The sequence below is a fragment of the Nymphaea colorata genome, chromosome 3, assembly GCF_008831285.2.
Source record: "Nymphaea colorata isolate Beijing-Zhang1983 chromosome 3, ASM883128v2, whole genome shotgun sequence".
NCBI lineage: Eukaryota > Viridiplantae > Streptophyta > Magnoliopsida > Nymphaeales > Nymphaeaceae > Nymphaea > Nymphaea colorata.
In genome coordinates, this window is record NC_045140.1 from 2,944,983 (window position 1) to 2,969,542 (window position 24,560).

Genomic DNA, 24,560 nt, shown 5'->3' on the forward strand with positions numbered 1-24,560 from the left:
ACACAGAAACCCCCAACCCAAAAAACTATTCTACTTGTAAGTATATTGTTATTATCACATGTGGTCCAAAGTTATCTGGCTCTATAGGCTCACAACAAAACAATGTACACACAGCCAAGTAACATTGGGGTTGTTTGTTAGTAAGAACACTATGTGATCGTATCACCACACTGTGGTAGGTTCATTGAATGCTAAGACCAATGAATCTGTCATTATCTTTACAACATATTCATGAGACTTTGTGCTGCCAAGCAATTGTAGAAAGTCTATTTTGGCATATGTTAATCAATGAAATGGTGCATCATGAAAGACCAAGTTTTGCACTCATATGCTCGAGTGAAGACCCATTTACAATATAATCTTGATTTTCTTTCAAAAGTTTTGAGTTGTGAGTAGTTTGGGTGAGCGAGAAGGTCATTTCTACTGTTCGAAGTGTCTTTCAATGCTTTTGTCTATGAGATCCTGAGCTGCGTCGGTGTCAGTGATAAAACATGACACCCTTCAATTTAGATGTCGCGTTTCACCGCCTAAAACATAAGAATATAGCACCCATCGAAATCGACAAACTTCTAGTTTAACTAGCTACGCAGTAGTGGATCTCATTTTTGCTAGCACGGAGTGCCCCTCCAAGTGATACGAGCATTCTCATAAATTTTTTTAGTTTTTTTTCTTTTGTACTTTTACGATAGTTTGGGTATATATATATATATATAAAAGAGGTCCTCTTATTTGAAAAAAAAAAAAAAAAGAGAAGGAGCGGTGGGAGAGGCCCAACCAACAACTATCCTCATGTTGGCCCTCAGCAGGAGAAGTGTGGTGGAAGCCGCCGACGTCCACGGGCATGGGAAGGGTAGCGGCGAAGGAGAGGCCACTGGCCAGCACATTTTTTTTCCAATGAAGAAGAGGGAGGCGCTTTTTCGTAAAGAGGAAGGAAGATGCCCATCACAGCTGACACCGCCGGTTCTCCGACGCGAGGTGAGGAATTGGGCCCTTCCGACGCCGTGCTTTTGTTTTTTTCAAGGAGAACACGGGCCGTCCACTTTGACGGCACCCTGCCCATCTGAGATCCTCTATGAGAACCTTCTCTCTCGGTTTACCTCTCCAAATTACCGTTTTCTTCTTCTTCCTCGCTTGCTCTGACATTTTTTATGTGATCTCTGGGAGTCATTGCTGTATCGCCTCTGCTGGAGGATGGAGGACTGATCCGTAAGAAGCAGCAGGCCACGAGGCAATTTTCTAAAATCTCCCATGATTTGCACAGCTCAACTACTCCCCTCCCCTCCCTCCATCTTTGGCAAATCATTCTCTTCAACCGATACCTATCCCCACAACTTTTAGGGGGCGTTCATGTAATCCAGTTTTTAGAAACTTAGTTTTTATGAAAACCAAATATTTTAATGAGCTTTAAAAGCCCCTTTTTGTTTTTTGTGACGCATCCAAAACCTGTTTTTTGAACTCAATAATTTAAGAAAGGTTAGGTTTTTTTTTTTTGCTTTCTTTTACAAAACCAAAATGCTCCAAGAATATAGTTTTGAAGACAAATCCAGGTTTTCTGGTTTTGAGGTGTTATCCAACCACCCGCCTGGATTTCCTCTCAACACAATCTGAACCTTCAATTATGGGTTTTATTCCCCTTATGACTCTTAGGTCTTTCAAGTTTCAACCACATTGATCAGCAGAAGACATTTAATCAACCTAGATTAGCCACAAACTTGTCTTGGGAGATAAAATGAGTTGGGATCTGAACTCTTTATAATATTCTTGGGCACAAAATGAAGAAATAGCTTGTTTGGAACTATAAAAGGATGATAGTATAGAAGACACATAATTGGTTTTAGTTGAATTCTAGTGAGTGTTACTTTTTAGTGGGATTATACCACTATAGTTAATGGGTGTATTGTTTCCCACTCAGATCCCAATATAGCTCATGACTCTACCCTTCTTTTTGAGCCGGTGGGTTGTTAACCTCTTACCTGTTGGTCCGATTAGCTACGCGACACACCAGTTGGCGAGAAAGAGCTTTCAAGTCCAAATTTACATAAGTCATCCAAACTGACATGGCAGATTATAACATGTGCTCTCTTTGGAAAACAATTTTTAAGTTTTGATGTGACTGCAAAGGGCATATGTGGGTGGCATCACGTGAACTGGAAGATCTAATGTGGCCAATGGTGAATGCATGGTCCAAATTCATTTGGTCGTGACATTGAACATTTCTGGTGTCGGAAGCAGATGAACAGAAGAACTCTCTCAACAAACCAAAATGTAGATGCAGGGATGAACCAACGGTTAGGAGCCTTAGATGCGTCCAAAGCATTGGAAAATATACACTCAAAATCTGGGGCCAAAATATTGTGATAGTACTAAGGGGGAAGAAATCACGATCAGCCAAAATATTGTGATACTACTAAGGGGGAAGAAATCACGATCAGGAAGAAAAGGAGCTCTTTGATTTGTGACATATAATGAAACATCAGTTTTCACCATGTTTTGGAAGGTGGTGACGGTGCACTTCACTCGAATGCTTGGTACAGAGACGAAGTTGAAAACCCCACGCAACTTCCCAGCTTTTTTCCCTAAACGGAAAAATGAAAAGGCCAGGAAAGCAGCCTTGTCCAGTAGGGGGCCGTTTACATGATGAAACCCTTTGTGAATGTTTTATTAAGACGTAGGTTCATAAACACCTAACTCTAGTGTTTCATGTTAGGTAGATTCTTGAAACACTCGTAAAAGTATTCCAACCGCAAACTACATAAGGAAACATGATTGGGTAGAGGCTTCGGCCTTCAGCTGAGAAGTGGGTATACATTAAAAAGAAAAGGCCAACCTTATCACTGAAAGGTTTGATAATTTTTCTCATACCTCTGCTTGTACAACATCATGGTTGCTGCACCAGTGTCTCGAACAGCTTCAGAACCAATATGAACTCATGGTATACCTTTTAACTAGAATGTTGCACTACCATCATTTGCAGTCCAGTAACTTAACACCCACAAGAATTGAAATACTGCTGATGAAACTCTTTCTCCCACAGCCTTCTGACCAGCTACACTAAGCCATTTGAGGCTTCTTATTTCTATTTCTGGCTTCTCTCTATCTCTCTTTCTTTTTCCCACATTGCTTTAAGAGAGTCCACACCATTTACAGGCACACACCAAATCCTTATAAGTAAATTAACCATATAATCAACAAAATCATCTTGTGATCGGAAAGAACCAACTGTGAACAGACCATGAACACATTCATTGGCATACGCATTCATAAATGCACTAATTTACATAGTTCACTTCTCAAAGCCTCCTACACACTGTATAAGGCCTCCATTAGAGAGGAATCCCCAACTTCTCTGCTCAGAAATGTAGGTCACAAAATGGCATAAGTGGTCAAAAAGGCTTTCATGGTAAGCGCATATGCATAGTAATAAGAATTAAGTTAATCACGAGCACAGATCAAGACCAGCCTGGTCCATCAACTAGGCAGATGACAAATGAAATGTAGTATCAAGTGAAACGAGGAACAGAATCCAACACGGACATGATCACAGTGAGCGGACATTGAAAAACAATGGCATGCATAATTTTCTAAATATATAAGAAAAGCAAATTCAAGAGCCTACGAATAGTTACTTTGGTTCTTGCGATCCAAATGCTACAGTGAATTCAAGAAGTTGCTGAGACAAGTGACGTCCCCTGTAGCTGGGGATGTCAACAAATCTGTTCAAATCGGATATGTCCTTAATTGTATGCATTTTTTCGGATATTTATATATTCAGATTTAAGTAAAAATAAAGAAAAGTTATATCCAAACTGGAATCCAAAATCCAATTATTTCACAATCTGAATCCAATGTTTACATTCACATCCAAACGCTGGCTTTAAATTGTATAGGGCATACAATCTTCTAGTTGTTCAGTTTAAGTTACCAAGTGTAAATTCCACTTCTAATATCGAAGTTCTCCCCCCAAAGAAACTTAAATTGCCTTTGTGACTTGTACTTACAATAACGTTTTGTGTATTATAGGCTAACATTTGGCGGATTTTTCATGTATCGGGTAGGCTGGTGTTCATGGGAGTTGAGCTCTGTCGTCTACAGTGGCAGAGATGATCTTCTTATTGAGAAGGCCAGAGTTTTTTTCATACGGGCTAATTGTAGTTTACAAAATTTTCACATGGCCAAAATTAGATTTTTTTTTTTAAAATATTACAATGTAAAAGTTGATTTTCCAAAGTCGTGGACGGAGGGAAGTAATTGTCTCCAGATAGGGATGTCAATATATCTGATTTGGATCATATATTCAACCGAACCATTCTGAAAATCAGATATAAAAAAATTTTAGTATGTGATTAAAAAATCTATTGGATTCAAATTATTCGGTCAAATTCAGGTTCAGACATACATATATATTATACATTCAAAATTTTTACACTTTGAAAATCGGCCATATTTGGTTCAATATTTGGATTCTGATTCATATATGAATGTAAAAATTGGATTCGGATCATATTAATATTATGAAATTAGATTTTGGATTCAGCCCGTGAACAACCGCTACTTGAGCACTAGATTACAACAAGAACATAATTTAGAGGAAGCACGTGTGCCCAAAAGCATACCTTCACTTCTGATTTCTTCAGTGTTTATCATGAATGTATGAGGTAGAAGAAACTGCTACTTCTACCAAGAGAGGACAGCTTTTGAAGGCCATCGTTCCCACAAACAGATATCAATAGTAGAAAGTCTAGTGACATAGAAGAGTACCTAAATTAATCAATGTTATCTGGTGATAAATGTAATAGAAAATTAAACATAAAATATCAATAGTAGAAAGTTGAACTAATGCTAATATTGTGACCTAAAGGTACCAATAATAGCATGGATTTAGAAATTATATATATAAAAAAAAAAAGAGAAAGAAAAATCTCCTTTAAAATAAATAGTCCCATTGAATTGCCAGGACATTTCATTTCACCCTTGCGCATGAATAAATGGATGGGGTATCACCCGCCCGATTTCTTCGGAATTCTATGACCTCCTCTGAAAATGAGGAGGGGCCGTGGCCCTTTTTTGCCACTATCTAAAAAGTGTATTTACTTACGCCAGAACAATGTTAATAAAATAAGCAAAACGTCAAATAAAGGTTTTACTGAAACTGTAAAAGATGTGTCACTTATACATTTACTGACATTTTAGCATAGTTTTCTGTCACTGATACTTTTACTGACACTTATGCATCGAAAACTGTGAACGTGGGCCCTAAAACATTCCCTGGCGTGCCCTAAAACATTATCACTGATGCGCCACCTACCCCATCAATGCAGAGGTTTTACGTGACGCAATAATGACAACGTCAGAGATGCCCTAGAACACCTTAGGCACTCCAAGTCCAAGATGGTCCTGACACAGGAATCAGGGGCAACTCTGACGTCCGCGGCTTAAAGTCGGGGACATCTATTTTTTCTTTGAACTTTACTTTCCATGCATTACTGAGAATATGTTTACTAATTACTAATGGATTGATGCCTTTTCTTCTCCCTTGTTGCAGCAATGAAAAGTGTATTTTTTGGTAGTGTGTGTTACTTTTTGGGCCTTTATCTAATTTCAACATGGGAAGGTTTTTGTATAGAGAATCGATCTACATCTAATTATTTTTGGATACTATTTTCTTTGCAAAATTTCATTAAATTAATGAATTCAAATTCAAGCAGGAAGATGGGTAAGACTAGCAATCAACATCAGCACTCACTTTTTGAATACAAAGTAATTGGCATGTTTGACCGGCCTTTTATCAACTTTCAAACATGGGCAGCCTATTGGGTGGTCAATTAATTTTTTTTTTAAGTGTGAACTAAGGGTATTTTAGTCATTAACCATATTGGCGCACAAAAAATTATGCACGAATATAATGCATATACGAGGTTTGTTGACATCGACCCTTTTCAATGCTTTGTCCCTCTACAAGCCCCCCTATTGTTGTTAGACGCCTTAACATCATCCTCAATTGCTTCCTCTGTGGTGGTGATCGCTCCTTTGTTTTGTTGGTGCGCTGGGATATTGTTACTCGTCATGGACACCTCAGGCATGTTGGAGTTCCCAACCTATGTCGTACCAATGAGGTGCTTTGCTCATGGCTTTGGCATCTGGCAATCTCAGACTCCTATCTTTGTGCCCTCATCACTGCTAAATATGACCTCCCAACCCTTCATGCGAGTCTTTGTGCCCTCATCACTGCTAAATATGACCTCCCAACCCTTCATGGGAGTCTTTGTGCCCTCATCACTGCTAAATATGACCTCCCAACCCTTCATGCTTTGTGTGATTTGTCCACCCCTACTTTTCCCCCCTTCCCCAACTTCTTTCTTTTTCGGTCTTCCATTTGTCGTCCTACATAGCATCATTTGTCCGGTGGTAGACCCAGAAATTTTTCATTGAGGGACACTTCAAATCTAAGTTTCAAATCTTAAAGGGCACTCATATAAAAAAAAACTGAAAATTAAAGAAGTTCATGTATGTAAATAATGTATTTTTTTTGTTCTGGTGTGGCAATTGCCCACACTAGAAATAATGTAGCTCCACCTCTGCCTTCCTCCCTCTTTTCCTTCACCGTTGCCCACACCAGCAATAATGTAGCTTTGCATCCTCCTTCCTCCCTCTTTTTCTTTACGTTTGCCCACACCAGCAATATTGTAGCTCAGCCTCTACCTTCCTCCCTCTTTTCCTTCACCTTGGCTACTTGTCTCTCTCAGACAACCTGAGCCCTTGGTCACATGCACCGACTTTTCTCTCACTTTCTATTATTTTGCTACCTTTAGCCCCACTCTTTTTTTTTTTTTTTGTCTCCAAAGATTGCTCTCTAGTTTCGTGGTTCTTCACCTCGAGCTGCCATCTCTTATGAGCTTACATTGATACATTTGACCACCTTCAACGTTTAGGCATTCATTTACCCAACCAATGCATCCTGTGTTCCCACCAACACCTTTTTTTTTACCACTTGTCTGGTTTTTATCACCTGCTTTCTAATGCATTGTCTTTCTTACTAGAGATGTTTAAAGAGTTCCACCAACTTGGGCTTGACTATAACTCACCCAGCTAAGCTCGATTGGAGCTTGGAGTTGAGTTTGAGTTACATGAACTCGACTCAATTAACTTGAGTAGGCTCGCTTACAACTAGGTACTGCTTTTTGTAATTTTTAGATACCTAAAATGGGCATAGGATAAAAATGGGGAGATTTTAACCTGGTTTAAAAGGCAATAAAATGTGGGGGTCATTTTGTAAGTCAACATAACATGGCATAATACCTTCTTATATGTTTCTACTCTTTGTTTTTACCTCTCTCTCTCTCTCTATCTTCTGTCTCTCTCTCTTTTTCAGACCCTCATAGCAGCAGTATCTCCCATCATCGCAACAATCGTGTTCCAGGCGTCAACGAGGTTCTATATATATTTAGGCACACATATAAAACCTTCAATGTAAAAAGAACCTTATTTCCCTCTTTTGATCAAACCAAACAATAAAACGACTACATTCGAGAAATTTGTTGTTATTAAGTTGATGCAGTTGTTAAAATTTTAAAACTAAAGTTTGCCCCTAGTGAAAAATTCTTAGCTCCGTCCCTAGTGGAGGCTCAACTAGCCCGGTCACTACATTTCTTTTTTTTTTGTTGGCTTGGTTCATATGATTTGCTTGGTTTTTGTGTCATGGCGACATTTTATCGCTCATTTTGGCAATGAATTTCTATTTTATCATCTCTCTTGCACGGCAGTTCAAAAGCCCATTCAGTAGCTCGTCTATAATTTTGCCAATCTTGACCACTGTCTCTTGCACGGGACAGAAGCCCCCACACAGTAGTCCATCCACAATTTTTGCCGGCCACTCCCCCTCTCTCTCCTCCTGCCTCCAAGTTACAGGGGCTAAGTTGAAGAACCACACAGGCTCATTAAATAGTGCATTTAATAGCAAATGAGATAATTGAGACTGACCCAATACTGTCACCTTTGCTAAGGAGGTGGGGAGAAGGGTGAAAATTTTTGCTCTCTTGTTAGATGGTAGGACGAAATACTTTTCCTACTCACCCGACAACTCATCTCTTAAAACCCTCCAACTACTATGCAATGCATTTGTGCACATATATGTGGGTTATTAAGAAGAAACGCAACCTAATTGTTAAAATTCATGTCCTGTCACATGAAAATAGAAGAAACGCATATTACTGCTCTCAAGTTACAATTACAAACCTGAGTTTGCACCATGAATATGCAGTCATGTTATTTTCAAATAATGTATATGTATGGTCGCCGTCTCCTAATTATTGTTCCCAATATTGTTGCCCATAAAAGCTTCCCCAAGCCATGCAAGTGTTTGTGATCCAGATTCTCCCACTCCCTATCCAGTTCATACCCTAAAGCCATGCATGCAAGCCAGAAAACCTGTATGTCAAGTCAGATCATGTGGACAGATTCATCAGCTCAACATGAAACGAATTTTTTTAAACCACACACACACACATTTTATATATATATATATATATATATATAGCTAATGCTGCTCGCAAACTATTACTAATGCCAATATAGTCCTGTTTCTTTTTAAGGATAAATTTTAAATTCTAACCATTTGACAACATCTAGAATTTGCAGTATTAAAATGTCATATATATATTATTTTTCTTCCCATTAAATGCTTATTAAGCATTATATGACGAAGAAAGAGTTATCGTGCATGCACATACAGACACACATACATACGTATGTATAATCATTTTGGGACCAGCTTGAATGAATTAATGAAAGTCAAAAGTAGCATTTGTTCATAATAGCTAGTCAATTTGACGTAGATCTCATTTAAAACCTCTGGCTAGTCAAAGATATTAAGATCGAGACGATATTAAAAATAGATAGATGAATGTAGGTATTGACATCTCAACTGCTCGGATCCACATAATTCATATGAAGTGGTAGGATACACAATTAAATGCATATTGTTGGTCAACGGCCAATTGGCCTCCTCCAACTTGGCTATCTAGCTTGGAAGATATAGTCAAACCCTGGCTTCTTCTCCTTAGTATGTTATGCTCGAATTCACCATATTGTGAACAGTTCTGTTCTCTTTTTCAAGGTTTATTTATAAAGACAATCCACCTTCAATGTAAAAACCTAAAGTTCTGACTTTTTTGGGGGTTTGAGTGTAGTTATGGTAAATTTTTCAACTTGAATGTTAGATTTATCACAATTTGTAATTCAGAAAAGTAACACACCGGAACATAACAGGACAATGGTAGTTCTGTTGCTTTTAAAAGCAATATTTACTGTTCCAATGAATTTAGAGAAAGGAGGGAGTTAAGGGGATGTCAGCCCTGTTTGGAGCTGGTCTCTTTCATATATATATCCGGCCTGTTCGGAGCCTTTTTTGGGTTAGCCTTTCCATCAACATCTTTTCAGCAGAATTAGGGTTCCTTGCCAAAATCTAACTCCATGGTGGATGAATGTCACAAAAACCTTCCCTCCACATGTTCAATGGCAGCTTTATTTATACACTCATCTGTCATATATATATGTGTGAAATGATACGTGTGAAATGATTTGAACCATATTTTAACCTTATCTTCCTAATATCCATGAAGGACTCTTTACAGCGGCAGAGGCAGGTGTGGGCACTTTGTAAGTAATTATCTACACATAACAACAAAGAATACTCATTCTCATATTGATAATTTCATGGTAATTTTTTTCCTTTACATATTGGTACTTAAATATTTTAAATTTTATATTGCCTCTTAACCAGAAAACTAAGGGATAGTTACCCTTCAAACTCTATGTACATTCGAAGTCATTAAAACCAAGATACGTTACTTGTACCAAAATCAATGTATCTATATCAGATTTCGGTGGTTGGGAAGCTATAATGCAATAAATATTCCATAGTTGCGTCGCTATGAGAAAGTGTTCGTTAGAATTAGATCATATCAAACGCATGAAAATAAGTTCCAAGAAAAGATAAAATAAAGGTCCGATGACTCTATATAAGCATAGTAGACTCCAGGCATGTACTCAAGGAACTCTCTTCTAGTAAGCCTCTCCTTCCACTTGACAGCACCGCCCTCTTCCATGGACACAGTTCTGTCAATAACATCCTCCATGAAAGTCGCGATGGCCTTCCAAATCTTGCTCGTCCTTTGCACAGTCCTTGGCCTCTTCCATCTTCTCAAAGCTTTCCTGTCTCTTTCCCAGTGGGTTTGGGATTCTTTCCTCATGCCCATGAAGGACCTTAAGCAATATGGCTCGTGGGCAGTTGTGACAGGCCCTACTGATGGCATAGGCAAGTCCATCGTCTTCGGCCTGGCTCGCCTCGGCCTGAACTTGGTGCTAGTGGGCCGCAACCCGGCCAAGCTGAGCTCGGTGGCCGGTGAGATCCACGCCAAGTTCAAATCTGTGAAGGTCCGAAGCATTGTGGATGATTTCTCCAAGGAAGTTGATGAGGGAATGAAGAGAATTGAGGAAGGGATCAAGGAGCTGGATGTTGGTATCCTGATCAATAACGCTGGCATGGGTTTGCCTTATTTTCGGTTCATGCATGAGGTTGATGTAGAGCATGTGGAGAGAATCATCAGAGTGAACTTGGAGGCGCTCACTAGGGTTACCCATGTGGTGCTTCCTCTCATGGTGAAGAAGAGGAGAGGGGTCATCCTCAACCTTGGCTCTGCTGCCGGATCTGTCTTGCCTGCTTACCCTTTTAGTGCTCTCTATGGTGCAACCAAAGCGTAAGTTCTCTCTCTTTCAGCACTTATAAATTTCATAGTAACAAAAAATGCGTTTTTTTTTTTAAAAAAAATGGTTTTATACTTTTAAAAATAGGTTAGCAAAAAAAAATCCAGTTTGTTTGAAAAAGTATTCAAAATGTAGAAACTCCAAAAAATGCGTTTTTTCAAGATTTTTTGCATCTTTCATATTTTCTGTTGCTGCATTTTGACTTTCACATTATTTTTTTTTGCATTTTCTAGGATGTTTCTTTTTAATTTCTTAAAAATTGTAGAGATTTTACTAAAAAAGAAACTTTACTGTACGGTATATGAGAAAAACCTCGCCATTTAAAACCTGTAAACAATATTTATGATTATGTTTATAATTTAGTTGTTCTCTCCTTTTTGCCATGAAATCTACCCATGATTTTAGAACCCGGGAATGTTTTGTAGTATTATCCGCCACTTCATGCTTTAAAATTGGTATATGACTGACAAAAGCTGATTTTTGGGAACTTATATTTTGTCTACATAACACTATGTTTTGTGCATTTTTTGTATAACATCGGCGTTGCTTATGCCTCTGTCTCACAACATCCTCGAACTTTCAAAGCATTTCTTTCAAGAATTTGAGATAAAGAGGATAAAGCATGGATGGACTAAATAGCAACCAGCACATCCAATCAAAGGCAGAGATAGGTGTGGACATTGTGTGGGCAAATGAGAAAATAGACCCACAAGAATTTTTATTACTATCTTGATATTTCAGGGGATTTCTCTTTATTTACATATTTGTGCTCTCTTAAAAATTTAATATTTCATTATTGGTGCTCTTTTAATAGTTCAACTCCTAAAGAATAATATCCAATGACTTGAATACCCGATCAAGTTGGCCAAGATCATGACAGAATTTTCTGAACGGCTATAGTACAGTCATGCCATGTGGACCTTATTAAATATGCTCCCTAGATCTTTGTTTAATAATCAATGTCTTATCAAATATGCTCCTTAGATCTTTGTTTAATAATCAATGCCCGATTAAATATGCTCCTTAGATCTTTGAATAATCACTTGCATGTATTGATGTTTTTCCAGCCTGGGGTCTATACACGAAGTACTGGTTATATAATATGCATAATTAATTGAGTCAAACTTACAAAAGCTCAGTGTCCATCAAAATGCTTGTGGGCAAGAGTTGATATATTAATATAATGCAACAGTAATAATAACAATAATAGTTATATTGTTATTATTATGGAAATTTTACAGAAGTACGTGCGTTTAATTTTTGACTGGCAGTTTCATAGAAAAGAGTAGTCAAATGAAAAAAGTTCAAACTTAAAATCATTATTTTGTTATACCACGACATTTGAATGTCGTTTTGTGAGAATTTCTTATGCAAATTGGGTAGAAATCCTTAACATGTGGATTGCAAATGGATGAGAGCGCTTGTGATCATTTTCATACTTGAACGTAAAGAACTTTGCAGCAAATTAAAGTCTATTTGCAGTAAAACAATATGAAATGTGGAGATCAGTATGTTATGAGCCATAGCTACTTTTCAGCAAATTAACTCCCTCTTTCTCTCTCACTCTCTCACATCAGTCAATTTTGTTCCAGATATATTCATCATTTCTCCAAAACCCTCAATGTTGAGTACAAAAGATTTGGCATCCATGTGCAGTGTCAGGTAAGTTTAAACTTCTATTGATCAGTAGTAAGTTTTTTTTTTTTTGTCATAAGGTGAGGTGCTATTTTTCCATCGCATTTATTGCCTCCCCATCCGAATTTATAGAGCATGCTTGGTGATTCAGAAAAGTAGCACACTACCATGGGTTTTGCAACACACATCCCTTTAAAGTGAACCGTCTTGCCATCCAGTCGGCCGCTACATCTCTTGGGGGGAAATGCCAAGCATTTAATACTACATTTATTGCAAGCGTAGCCGCAGTTTTGAGTCAGTACTTCTTCAAATTAATGACCAACTATCACTACCTGCTCTCTGATATAGTCACATACAGACTAGTGTCCTTTTCCTTGGAGCTGGATACACCACCGGACAGCTGGCTCTTTAAGAGGAAGCATTCAGTAATTGGAAGTCTAGTTCATTAATATTCAATTTAGGTTTTAAATTGCTATTCATTGCTGCGGTTTTTATAAATGTTTATACATAAATGATCACCTTCTCCCTCAAATCACTTCCTGCTTTCCAGAAAAGCTATTAAAGTCAGACATGCTGCAATTAGAAGGTGGCAGTTCTTTACTCTCTCAGAATCTCAGCAGCTAGGGATGCAAGTAGGTTAGATTTTAGAAGAGGTGGTCATGTGCACCCGGTACAACAACGGCGTACTGTGTTCATATAACCAACTTCGGTTTAATTTGTTTTTCTAACTGCAAAGGATTCGATTCCTTTTTTTATATTTAGCAACTGATTTTAATCACACTTGTTTGTATATTACTAAATCTCTACTGCACACTCATCAGAGAAAAATTTAACGAAAGTACAGACTAATGGCAGAGCTGAGACATGATCTAGGCTTCCAATTACTTGACACCCATCAAGTTAATCATCTCTAAACCACTGTTTAATTTGGTTTTTGGAATCCTAGAACTTAAATCCAAGCAAACAAACTGCAGATGGGATTCCTTTCTTTAGTCGGTCTGATCTATTTCTAAAAGATAATTATGTTCCTTTATTGGAAAGTTTCTACTTGCTTGTTTCCTAGGCCCCATTCTTCGTGGCGACGAAATTGTCAGCCGTGAAGGCTTCGCTCTTCGTTCCCACAGCTGATGACTATGCAGAGCGGTGCCTGCGTTGGATAGGCAACCATGATCAGTCCGTCTGCTCGCCCCACTGGGCTCACTCCATCCTGTGGTTGGCGGTCGGCCTGTTGCCCGAAGCGCTGCTCAACTTGGTAGTGTTTCGAGTTATGCTCCGCCGACAGGAGAAGAAAAAGAAGAAGGAGGAGAATGATCGTCTCAAGGCATAGGGCGAAGAGATAGAGAAATATCATCGGCGTCTCATGATCATCTTCTGCTGATGATTTCTGTTTCTAAATTTCACCAAATCTAGCTGTTTCATGCATGCATGTTCCCGTTGTCGCCTAAGAACCTGGAAAAACGGCTAGGTCTTTTAAAAAAGGGTAAAATGAAACTGCAATTATGAGGCTTTGTGCATGTATATTCTGATTTTCAATGCAAAACCTGTTTCATCTTTCTCAGAACTATATCTCATACTATACTCTCTCCCCAAATTAATAACTAGATAATCCTAATTTTACTGCGGTATTGTTGCAATCAAATACAAATTAACTAGTAAGCTTTGCTCTCTCTCTCTCTCTCTCTCTCTCTCTCTCTCTCTCTCTCTCTCTCTCTCTCTATACATATATATATATATATATATATATATATATGTATGTGTGTGTGTGAGAGAGCTCTAAACCCTCATATAGCATGTTTTGACGTGAATAATCTAGCCAGTCAATTCCAAGAAAATCAAATGGTAGAGATTATGTTGTAAATATAAAATTTAATTTATTTTTTCAAGTGTTCAAAATACTCAATGAAAGAATGAAATAAAGGTTCCTTTAAATGATACCTTTTTGGTTTTTTTGAAGGATATCTCAAACTCTTTGAAATACAACTTGGGTTTCATATTTGCAATTTAATTTTCATCATTTGATTTCATAAGAATTGATAGTATCGATAATTTCCATCTAATCTGGTATATGAAGGCCTGGTAGTAATATATATATATATATATATATATATATAACAGCAAACTACCTCCATGGGTTGAATGATCTTTTTTTTCAATTTTATATCACCAAAAAACATCTATAAATGGTGCATTCTGTAAATAGGAACCAGCAAGTACGGTCGCCAATGCACATTTTGCGATGGTTTTTAATGATAGTTTTTTTTTTTTTTAAGACTGACCATAGAGGAAGCTAACTGTTTTCAATTGTAAAGATTTCTCTCGCACATGCATCCTTACACACACACCCCTCTGGAAGCTAAAGCTAAGTTACTCATTTTCTGTAATGTGCAATTTAGGCTTTTGTCCTGCAACCTGATATGTGTGCGATTTTTAACTGCATTCTTGGGATACTGCATTCCAACCAACGAAGCTGCTTGGTGCAAAGCACTACCAAAGAGTGCAGTGCATTGTGCAAATTTTCCCGACTTTGCAAGTGCTTTGTTACTATCCATGATCAATTCCCCAAAAAAATGATGCAAGATTCATGGAACACTGTAACAAGCGTTCCATGAATTTGCCTTATTTTTTAAAACAATTTCATAAAACAGTAATAATAGAATGTTGTTGTCAAACGACCCTGAGAGCAAGGGGAATTCGAGGGCTCCATTCTTTATGAGGCGGTGGGTTGTTACTAAAACATTGTCCCAAACTGGATAGTTTTACTCAGATCCGTGAAAGCAAAAAGGACCTAAATTGCCACTGGACTCAGATTCACTTTGTAGTTTATGTATTTGATTCTGCTTCTATGACAAAAAACCGACAAGGATGCGACCTGATTGATTAGATGTAAAAGCTGGATTTGGTTTCGATTTTAAAATTTGAATCCCAAATCTGAATCTAAGCCCTACAAGAATTAGGGAAGATCCAATAGAAATTGATATGGTAAATGGTCGATCCAATCTAAGTCTGAACCATTTAGATCACTACCAAGACTACTGCAATGTGGGTGGAAATGCTTTGAGTACAGCCAGGAGATCCTCCATTCAGGATTTGTGCCACTGGTTCCTTATGATCTCCCACTTTGTAAAATGCATTTCCATTGATACTAGCAAGGATTAAGGAACCTCCTCCACTCAATGTCAACTGAAGGGTAACATTTACGAGAATCAAACTAGAGACACACTGTCCATGTGCTGTAGGTCCGATTAGCTACACCACACACCAGTTGGCGAGAGAGAGCTTTCAAGTCCAAATGTACATTTTTCAATTTTTAATGTAACTGCAAAAGGCATACGTGGGTGGCATCACGTGAACTGTAAGATCTAATGTGGTCAATGGTTCCGAAGCAGATGAACAGAAGACTCTCTCAAGAAATCAAAATGTAGATTCCGGGATGAACAAAAGGGCGGGCGCTTTAGATGCGTCCAAAGCATCGAAAAATATATGCTCAAAATCTGGGCAAGATATTGTGACGGTACTAAGGGGGAAGAAGTCACGATCAGGAAGGAAATGGTCTCTTTCTTTTGTGGCATATAATGAAACAGCAGTTTTCACCATGATTTGGAAGGTGGTGACAAAGTTGAAAACCCCACGCAACTTCTCATCTTTTTCCGTAAACAGAAAAACGAAAAGGCCACCAAAGCAGCCATGTACTGTAAGGGGTCTTTTACTTGATGAAACACTTTGTGAATGTTTTATGAATATACCTTAAAGATTGAGGTAAGTTCATAGACACCTAGTTCTTGTGTTTCATGTTAAGTAGATTCTTGAAACACTTACAAAGTGTTCCAACTGCCAACGACATAGGAAAACAAAGGATTGGGTGGAGGCTTTGGCTTTCAGCTGGGAAGTGGATCTATGAAAAAAAGAAAAGGCCAACCTTATCACTGAAAGGTCTGATCATTTTTCTCATACCTCTGCTTGTACAACATCATTGCACCAATGTGTCGAGCTGGTTCGGTACCAAGGTGGACCCATTGTACAACCATCAACTGAAATTTTGCACTACCATCATTTGCAGTCGAGTAACTTAGTTGAAGTACTGCTGATAGATGGAACTCTCACTGGCACAGCCCTCAGACCAGCTACACTAAGCCATTTGAGGCTTCTTATTTCTGTTTCTGGCTTCTCTCTATCTCTCTTTCTTTTTTCCCACATTGCTTCTCCAATGCATTCCTAAAAGTGTCCACACTATGTACAGGCACACACTAAATGCTTGAAAGTAAATTAACCATATAATCAAGAAAATCATCTTGTGATCAGAAAGAAGCAATTGTGAAATCAACAGACCATGAACACATTCATTGGCATAAGCATTCATAACTGCATTAATTTACAAGCCTCCTACACACTGTATAAGGTCTCCATGAGAGAGGAATCCCCAACCTCTCGGCATGTTTCAAATATTGCTCAGAAATATAGGCCACAAGGTGGGCATCAGTTATCAAAAAGGCTTTCTTGGTAAGCGCAGATGCATAGTAATAAGAATTAAGTTAATCACATGCACAGATCAAGACCAGCCTGGTCCATCAACTAGGCAGAGGACAAATGGAATGTGATAACAAGTGAATCGAGGAACAGAATATCCGATATGGACATGATCACAGAGATCGGATATTGAAAAACAGTGGCATGTATAATTTTATAAATACATAAGAAAAGCAAATTCAAGAGCCTACGAGTAGTTACTTTGGTTCTTGTGATCCAAATGCTACAGTCAATTCAAGTATATCAGCAAGTTGCTGAGACGCGCGAGGTACCCTGTAGCTGGGTATGTCAACAAATCGGATATATCTTTAACTGTATTCATTTTTTCCGATATTCATATATTCGGATTCGAGTAAAAATAAAGAAAAGTTATATCCAAACCGGAGTCCAAAATCTGATTAATTCACAATCTGAATCCAATGTTTACATTCACATCCAAAAGCTTGCTTTAAGTGTGTTGCGCATACAATCTTCTAATTGTTCAGTTTAAGTTACCAAATGTAAATTTCACTTCTAATATCCAAGTCCTCCCCCAAAAGAAACTTAAATTGCCGTTGTGACTTGTATCAACAATAACATTTTATGTATTATAGGCTAACATTCGGTGTATTTTTATGTATTGGGTAGGCTGGTGTTCATGGGAGTTGAGATGTGTCTGTAGTCTACAGCGGCAGAGAGGATCTTCTATTGAGAAGGCCAGATTTTTTTTTTCGTAGGGGCTAATTGTAGTTTACAAAACTTTCACAATGCCAAAATTAGATTTTTGAAAAATATTACAATGTAAACGATGATTTTCCAAAGTCGTGGACGGAGGGGGAGTAATGGTCTCTAACTAGGGATGCCAATATTTTTTATTTGGATTCGATATTCTACCGAACCATTCTAAAAAATCAGATATGGGAAAAAAAATTATATGTGATTAAAAAATCTGATCCGATTCGGTTTATCCAGTAGAATTCAGATTCGGACATGCATAAATATCTGATCAAATTCTGATCTAACATAAATATTACATATCCAAAATTTCTACACTTTTAAAATCGGCCAAATTTGGTTCAAATTTTGGATTCTGATTCGAATATGAATGTAAAAATCGGATTTGGATCATATTAATATTATGAAATCGGATTTTGGATTCAGATTCGGATATGACTTTATTTTTTGTTCGAATTTGAATCGACATTCAAATTTGAATATGTGAATCTCCGAAAAAATGGATATGATCAAGGATATTACATCGTATTCGAATCTAATCCATTGACATACCTAACCCTGCCAGCCTTGCCTTGGGTCGGCCCTAGTATGTAGAGATTGAAAGGCCATCGATGTTGCTGGATTTCTGTCAAGTAGTCCCCTACTCCTATTACCGTGTTAACCCCTCAGATGCAGGGACTACATGTCAAAATGAAGGCATGAAACTTCTGCAAGCTTCGGACCAACATTTTCTGATGGTGAGAATCGTGCAAGTTTATTGTTCTCCAAAATGGACAAACCATCATAAAGTGATGAAATGTCTTTAGAAAACTCAATGGCAATGAAGATCAATTATGTTAAATTGACTGAATAAATGCAAAGGAAATACAAATTGGTGGTAGGATAAGTATACAACCTTGTAATCCTTGGTGATACCACTTGAGATTGATGCATTCTATTTCTGTTGTAGGCTGGTTAATAATGGACAAACTTTAGATAGTTTCCAACTTTTCTGAGAGCAAGTACTTCTACTCATAGATGTGATAGTAATAACTGGGAAGTATTCAAACTACAACATGTCAATACATAGTAGCAAGAAAACAATTGTGCCCATGAACAACCGGTACTTGAGCACTAGATTACAACAAGATCATTATTTAGAGGAAGCAACTGTGTCCAAAAGCATACCTTCACTTCTGATTTGTTGAGTGTTTATCATGAATGTATGGGGTAGAGAAACTGCTACTTCTACCAAGAGAGGGCAGCTTTTGAAGGCCATCATCATTCCCACAAACAGGTATCAATAGTAGAAAGTCTAGTGACATAGAAGAATACCTAAATTAATCAATGTTATCTGGTGATAAATGTAATAGAAAATTAAACACAAAATATCAATAGTAAAAAGTTGAACTAATGCTAATATTGAATTGCCAGGCAATAATAGCATGGCTTTAGCAATTATATATACCAATAATAGCATGGCTTTAGCAATTATATATAGAAAGATATGAGAAAGAAAAAGCTCCTTTAAAATAAACAGTCCCATTGAATTGCCAGGCAATTTCATTTCACCCTTTAATAATTGGTAGTCAGATTTTATGACCTAGTTTCTCTTATTCTTTCGCATCAATAAATGGATGGGATATCCCGGGCCATGGCCCTTTTGCCACTAAGTAAAAAGTGTTTTTACTTACGGAGAAAGTAAAAACACTGAAACAGTGAAAGGTCTGTCACTGATAATTTTACTGACTTTGTTGCAAAGAAAACTGTGAGTGTGGGGGCTCCAAACTTTCCCTGCCGTGATGTTTAAAACAGCGGACTTCACTGATGCATCACCTACCCGATCAGTGAAGAGCTTTTATCTGACGCAACAATGCCAACGTCAGAGATCCCCTTGGCCATCTCCGGCACTCCAAGCCCAAGGTGGTCCTCTCACAGAAATCAGGGCCTCTCTGACGTGGACTTTACTTTCCATGCATTATTGAGAATATGTTTACTAATTACTAATGCATTTATGCTTTTTTTCCTTATTGCATCAATGAAAATATTTTTTTGGTAGTGTGTGTAACTTTTTGGGCCTTTATCTAATTTCAACAAGGGAAGGTTTTTCTGTAGAGAATCGATCTAGATTTAATCATTGTTGGGAACTTTTTTTTTTGTTTCATTAAATTAATGAATTCAACTTCAAGCAGGCAGATGGGTAAGATTAGCAATCAAGATCAGCGGCTGTTGTGTGGTGAATCTAAATCTATTATTAATTGGACTTTTGTTTGTCAAAGTTCATTACATAAATTCAAATTCTAATGACATGGAGAGATGGGTAAGGTCAACCATCAATCTCTCTCTTCGCAGTCATTGGGACCATCTCGCTAACAAATCCCTTGAACTTGGCTCCTCCTCTGGATCTTTGAGTTTGCTTTCGGCCTCTCTAACCCGCCAAGCAGGGGTGGAGAGAGGGAGAGAGCCACCTAGGCCATCGCCCCACCCCAGCCAATTAAAAAAAAAATTACATTGAAAAAATTAAAAAATTTTAGTGGTGGTATATATTGTTTGGATTCGAATTCAGTTTAGCCTTAACTGGATCCAAAGGTTGAACTGTTCGGCGCACCCTTAAAAAAAATCCTGGCTCTGCCCCTACCACTAAGTGCCACCTATCTTTGCATCATGTTGACTTTACTATTATGCTCTTTGTAGAAGCATGCATTGGGTAGATTTGCCAATCTGCCTTTAGAATATCTTGGTCTTCTGGTTTTCTCTTTCCCTCCAACTTCCTTTTTTTGGGATTCCTTAAAACAACTGAAGTCGGCTCGCCTCCAAGGCTGGTAAGGAGAGTTGCTTTCCCTTTCTATGGCTTACTTTGTGAGAGAAAGTTACTTGCATAGGGCGCACTATGTGCAGTAAAGGAGAGAATGTCAATTTGGTAATTTATTAAAAAGAAATGTCTTCCATAATTTTTTTTATTTTTTTCATTTAATGTTTCTTTTTCAGTATGAACTAAATGTATTTTAGTCATTAACCATACTAATGCACGGAAAAATCGTGCACCAATATGGTGCATATAACCAAGTTTGTTACTTTGGTTAGACAATGACTAACATCGACCCTCCTGGATGCTTTGTCCCCCAACAACCCCCTATCGTTGTTAGATGCCTTAACATCATCCTTCGTCGCTTCCTCTACGGTGGTGATGCTCCTCTATTTGGTTGGTGCATTGGGATATTGTCACTCGGCATCTGCACCAATCATGTTGGGGATCCCGACCTATGTCGTACCGATGAGGTGCTTTGCTCATGGATTTGGCGTCTGCAGTCTCTGACTCCTATATTTGTGTGCTCATCCATGCTGACCACCCAGCCCCTCATGCTTAGTGTGATTTTCACTTGTGGTTTCTCCCATGGTGGAGCTAGAAATTTTTTGCTGAGGGCAGTCCAAATCTAAGTTTCAAATCTTAAGAGCCCGTTTGATGGGCTGGAAAAACCCTGTATCTCAAAAAAAAAATTCAAATTTTAAAATTTTTTCCAGTTTATCTTTCAAACGTGGAAAAATATTTGTGACCGTTGAGGCTGGAATCGAAATTTTTTTTCCCAAAATATCTTTCCACCGTGAGAGGTGAAAACATTTTTTCGAATTTTTTTTTCTCGTTCCAGTATGTAAATAATGTATTTTTTTTGTGCTGGTGTGGGCAGAAATAATATAGCTCCGCCTTTGCCTTCCCCCCTCTTTTCCTTCACCTTTGCCTACACCAGCAATAATGTAGTTCTGCCTCTTTCCTTCCTCCCTCTTTTCCTTCACCTTGACTACTTGTCTCTATCTGACATCCCTTCTTGGCCCTTAGTCTCATCTCCCAACTTTTATCTCATTTTCTATTATTTTGCTACAGTTAGCCCGACTCCTTTTTGGCATCCAAAGACCCCTCTCTAATTTTGTGATTCTTCACTTTGAGCTGTCATCCTGGCTTTTCATCACCAGTTACATTAATACATTTGATCACCTTCAACGTTTAGGCATTCATTTACCCAACCAGTGCGTCCTAGGTTCCCACCATCACCTTTTTACCACTTGTCAGGTTTTCATCACATGCTTTCCAATGCATTGCCTTTCTTACTGGGGATGTTTAACGAGTTGCACCAACTCGAGCTTGACTAGGACTCACCCAGTTATGTTCGAATCGAGCTCAGAATTGGGTTTGACTTGCGTGAACTCGATTCAATTAACTGGAGTAGGCTCGCTTACAACTAGGTACGATTTTTGTAATTTTGGATACCTAAAATGGGCATAGGATAAAAATGGGGAGATTTTAACCTGGTTTTAAATGCAATAAAAAGTGGGGGTCATTTTGTAAGTCAACCTAACATGGCATAATACCTTCTTATATGTTATGTTTCTACTCTTTGTTTTTACCCTCTCTCTCTCTCTCTCTCTCTAACCCTCAAAGTTTCTAACAAGCCGTAGTAGCAGCAGTATCGCCCATAGTCTAGGTTCTCTCTCTCTCTCTCTCTCTCTCTCTATATATATATATATATATATATGTGTGTATGTGTGTGTGTGTGTGTGTGTGTGTAGCCCTCAATGTAAAAGGATCCTATTTTCCCACTTTTTGATCAAACCAAAAAATAAAACTACTACATTCCAGGAAAGAACCAGCTAAGTTTATTTCTTTTTAATTGTTGTTATTAACAAGAGATGTAGTTGTTATTTCTTCTTTTTTCTCTTATGTTTTGATCGGCCTCCATTAAAACTTTAAAACTAAAGTTCACCCCATAGTGAAAAATTCCTAGCTTAAGTTCACCCTCATAGTGAAAATTCCTAGCTTGGTCCCTAGTGAAGGCTTGAAGAACAAGACAAGACAGGCTCATGAAATAGTGCATTTAATAGCAAATGAGATAATTGAAACTGACCCAATACTGTCACCTTTGATGGGGACCCTAAAGGGGGGTGGGGGAAAGGTGAAAGTTTCAGCTCTCTTCTTGGATGGTAGGAAGAAATACTTCTCCTATTCACCCGGTAACTCATCCCTTAAGACCCTTCAATTACCATGCAATGCGTATGTGCATATATATGTGGCTTATTAAGGAGAAATGCAACCTAATTGTTATAAATCCATGTCCGGTCACATGAAAAATTGAAGAAACGCATATTACTGCTCTCAAATTGCAATTACATGAATATGCAGTCATGTTACTGTCAAATAATGTATATACATGGTCGCTTGCTCCTAATTATTGTTCCCAATAATTTGCTTCCGATATAGTTGCCCATAAAAAGCTTCCCCAAGCCATGCAGGTGTTTGTGATGCAGATCCTCCCATTCCCTATTAGTTCATACCCTAAAGCCATGCATACAAGCCAGAAAACCTATAGGTCAAGTCAGATCATGCGGACGGATTCATCAGTTCAACATGGAACGAAATTTTTTAAATCACACACACACACACACATATATAAAGCTAATGCCGCTCATAAACTATTGCCAATGCCAATATAGTCATGTTTTTTTTAAGGATACATTTTAACAATTTGGCAACATTCAGCTTTTGCAAGATTAAAATGTTATACATATGTTATTTATCTTTCCATTAAACGCTTATTAAGCATTATTTGATGAAGAAAGAGTTATTTAGCATAGTTACTATTGCGCATGCACACACACACATACATACATATGTATAATCATTATGGGACCAGCTGAATGAATTAATGGAAGTCAAAAGTAGCTTTTGCTCATATCATAATAGCTAGTCAATTGGACGCAGATCTCATTAAAAAACTCTTGCTAGTTAACCATATGATGATCCAGACGAGATTAAAATAAACAGATGAATGTAGATATGGACATCTCAAGTGCTCGGATGCCTATAATTCATATGAAGTGGTTGGAAACACAATTAAATACGTATTTATTGTTGGTTAACGGCCAACTGGCCTCCTCCAACTTCGTTATCAAGCCTGGGGGCCTCCTCAAACACAAGACTCTTTATCTCACCTTGAGAGCATCCAATAGGCAAGGTAACTTCTATATATTCTATAGAATAAGTTCTCTCTGAAGTGCAATCGTCCACCAAACAGTATTGAAGTTTCATCAATGGTGTTACAATGAAGAGAGAAACAGTCAAGCCCTCCTTATCACTAACTCAATGGTTAACTTCACAGATCGTGTTAAAATGAAAGAAATATTTAATAAGTCAAACCCTGGCTTCTTCTTTTTAGTATATTATGGGAGAATTCACCACACTGTGAGCAGTTCTATTTTTTTTTTCAAGGTTTATTTATAAAGAGAATCGGCTTTCAATGTAAAAACCTCTGAAATCATATATTTATGCTTCATAAGTTCTGGCTTCTTCGGGGCTTGAGTAGACTTATGGCACATCTTTCAACTCAAATATTGTACTTACCACCGTTTATAACCCAGAAAAGTAACACACATAGGACTATGGTGGTTCTGTTGCTTTTAAAGCTCTACACTTGTTAACTGCAATATTTACTGTTCCATTGAATTTAGAGAGTAGAGGGAGTTAAGGGGAGTGGAATCCCTGTTTGGAGCTAGCCTCTTTCATATGCATCCAGCTGGGGAGACTTTCCGCCAACATCTTTCCAACAAAATTAGGGTTCCTTGCCAAAATATAACTTCAAGGTGGATGATGCCACAAGAAACTTCCCTGCACATGTTCATGGCAGCATTATTTATACAGTCAGCTATCGTACATATGTGTGAAATGATTTGAATCATATCTTAACCTTATCTTCCTAATATCCATGAAGAGCTCTTTACAGCGGTAGAGGCAGGTGTGGGCACTATGTAAGTAATTATCTACACATACCAACAAAAAAAATACTCATTTTCATATTATACTGTCATGGTATTTTATTTTCCTTTACATATTGGTACTCTTAAATATTTCAAATTTTATAATGCCTCTTAACGAGAATTTTTTGGCTCATCATAGAATT

General features: G+C 37.9%; 1 protein-coding gene across 1 annotated transcript; it reads left to right on the top strand.

Annotated features, from left to right (window-relative positions):
- Positions 1–10,051: 10,051 nt before the first annotated feature.
- Positions 10,052–13,957, top strand: LOC116250501 (very-long-chain 3-oxoacyl-CoA reductase 1-like). Its single transcript, XM_031624151.2, has 3 exons — positions 10,052–10,754; positions 12,354–12,423; positions 13,460–13,957. The coding sequence occupies exons 1-3, from the start codon at positions 10,102–10,104 to the stop codon at positions 13,721–13,723; spliced, it is 987 nt and encodes a 328-aa protein (XP_031480011.1). The 5' UTR covers positions 10,052–10,101; the 3' UTR covers positions 13,724–13,957.
- The last annotated feature ends 10,603 nt before the right edge of the window (positions 13,958–24,560 follow it).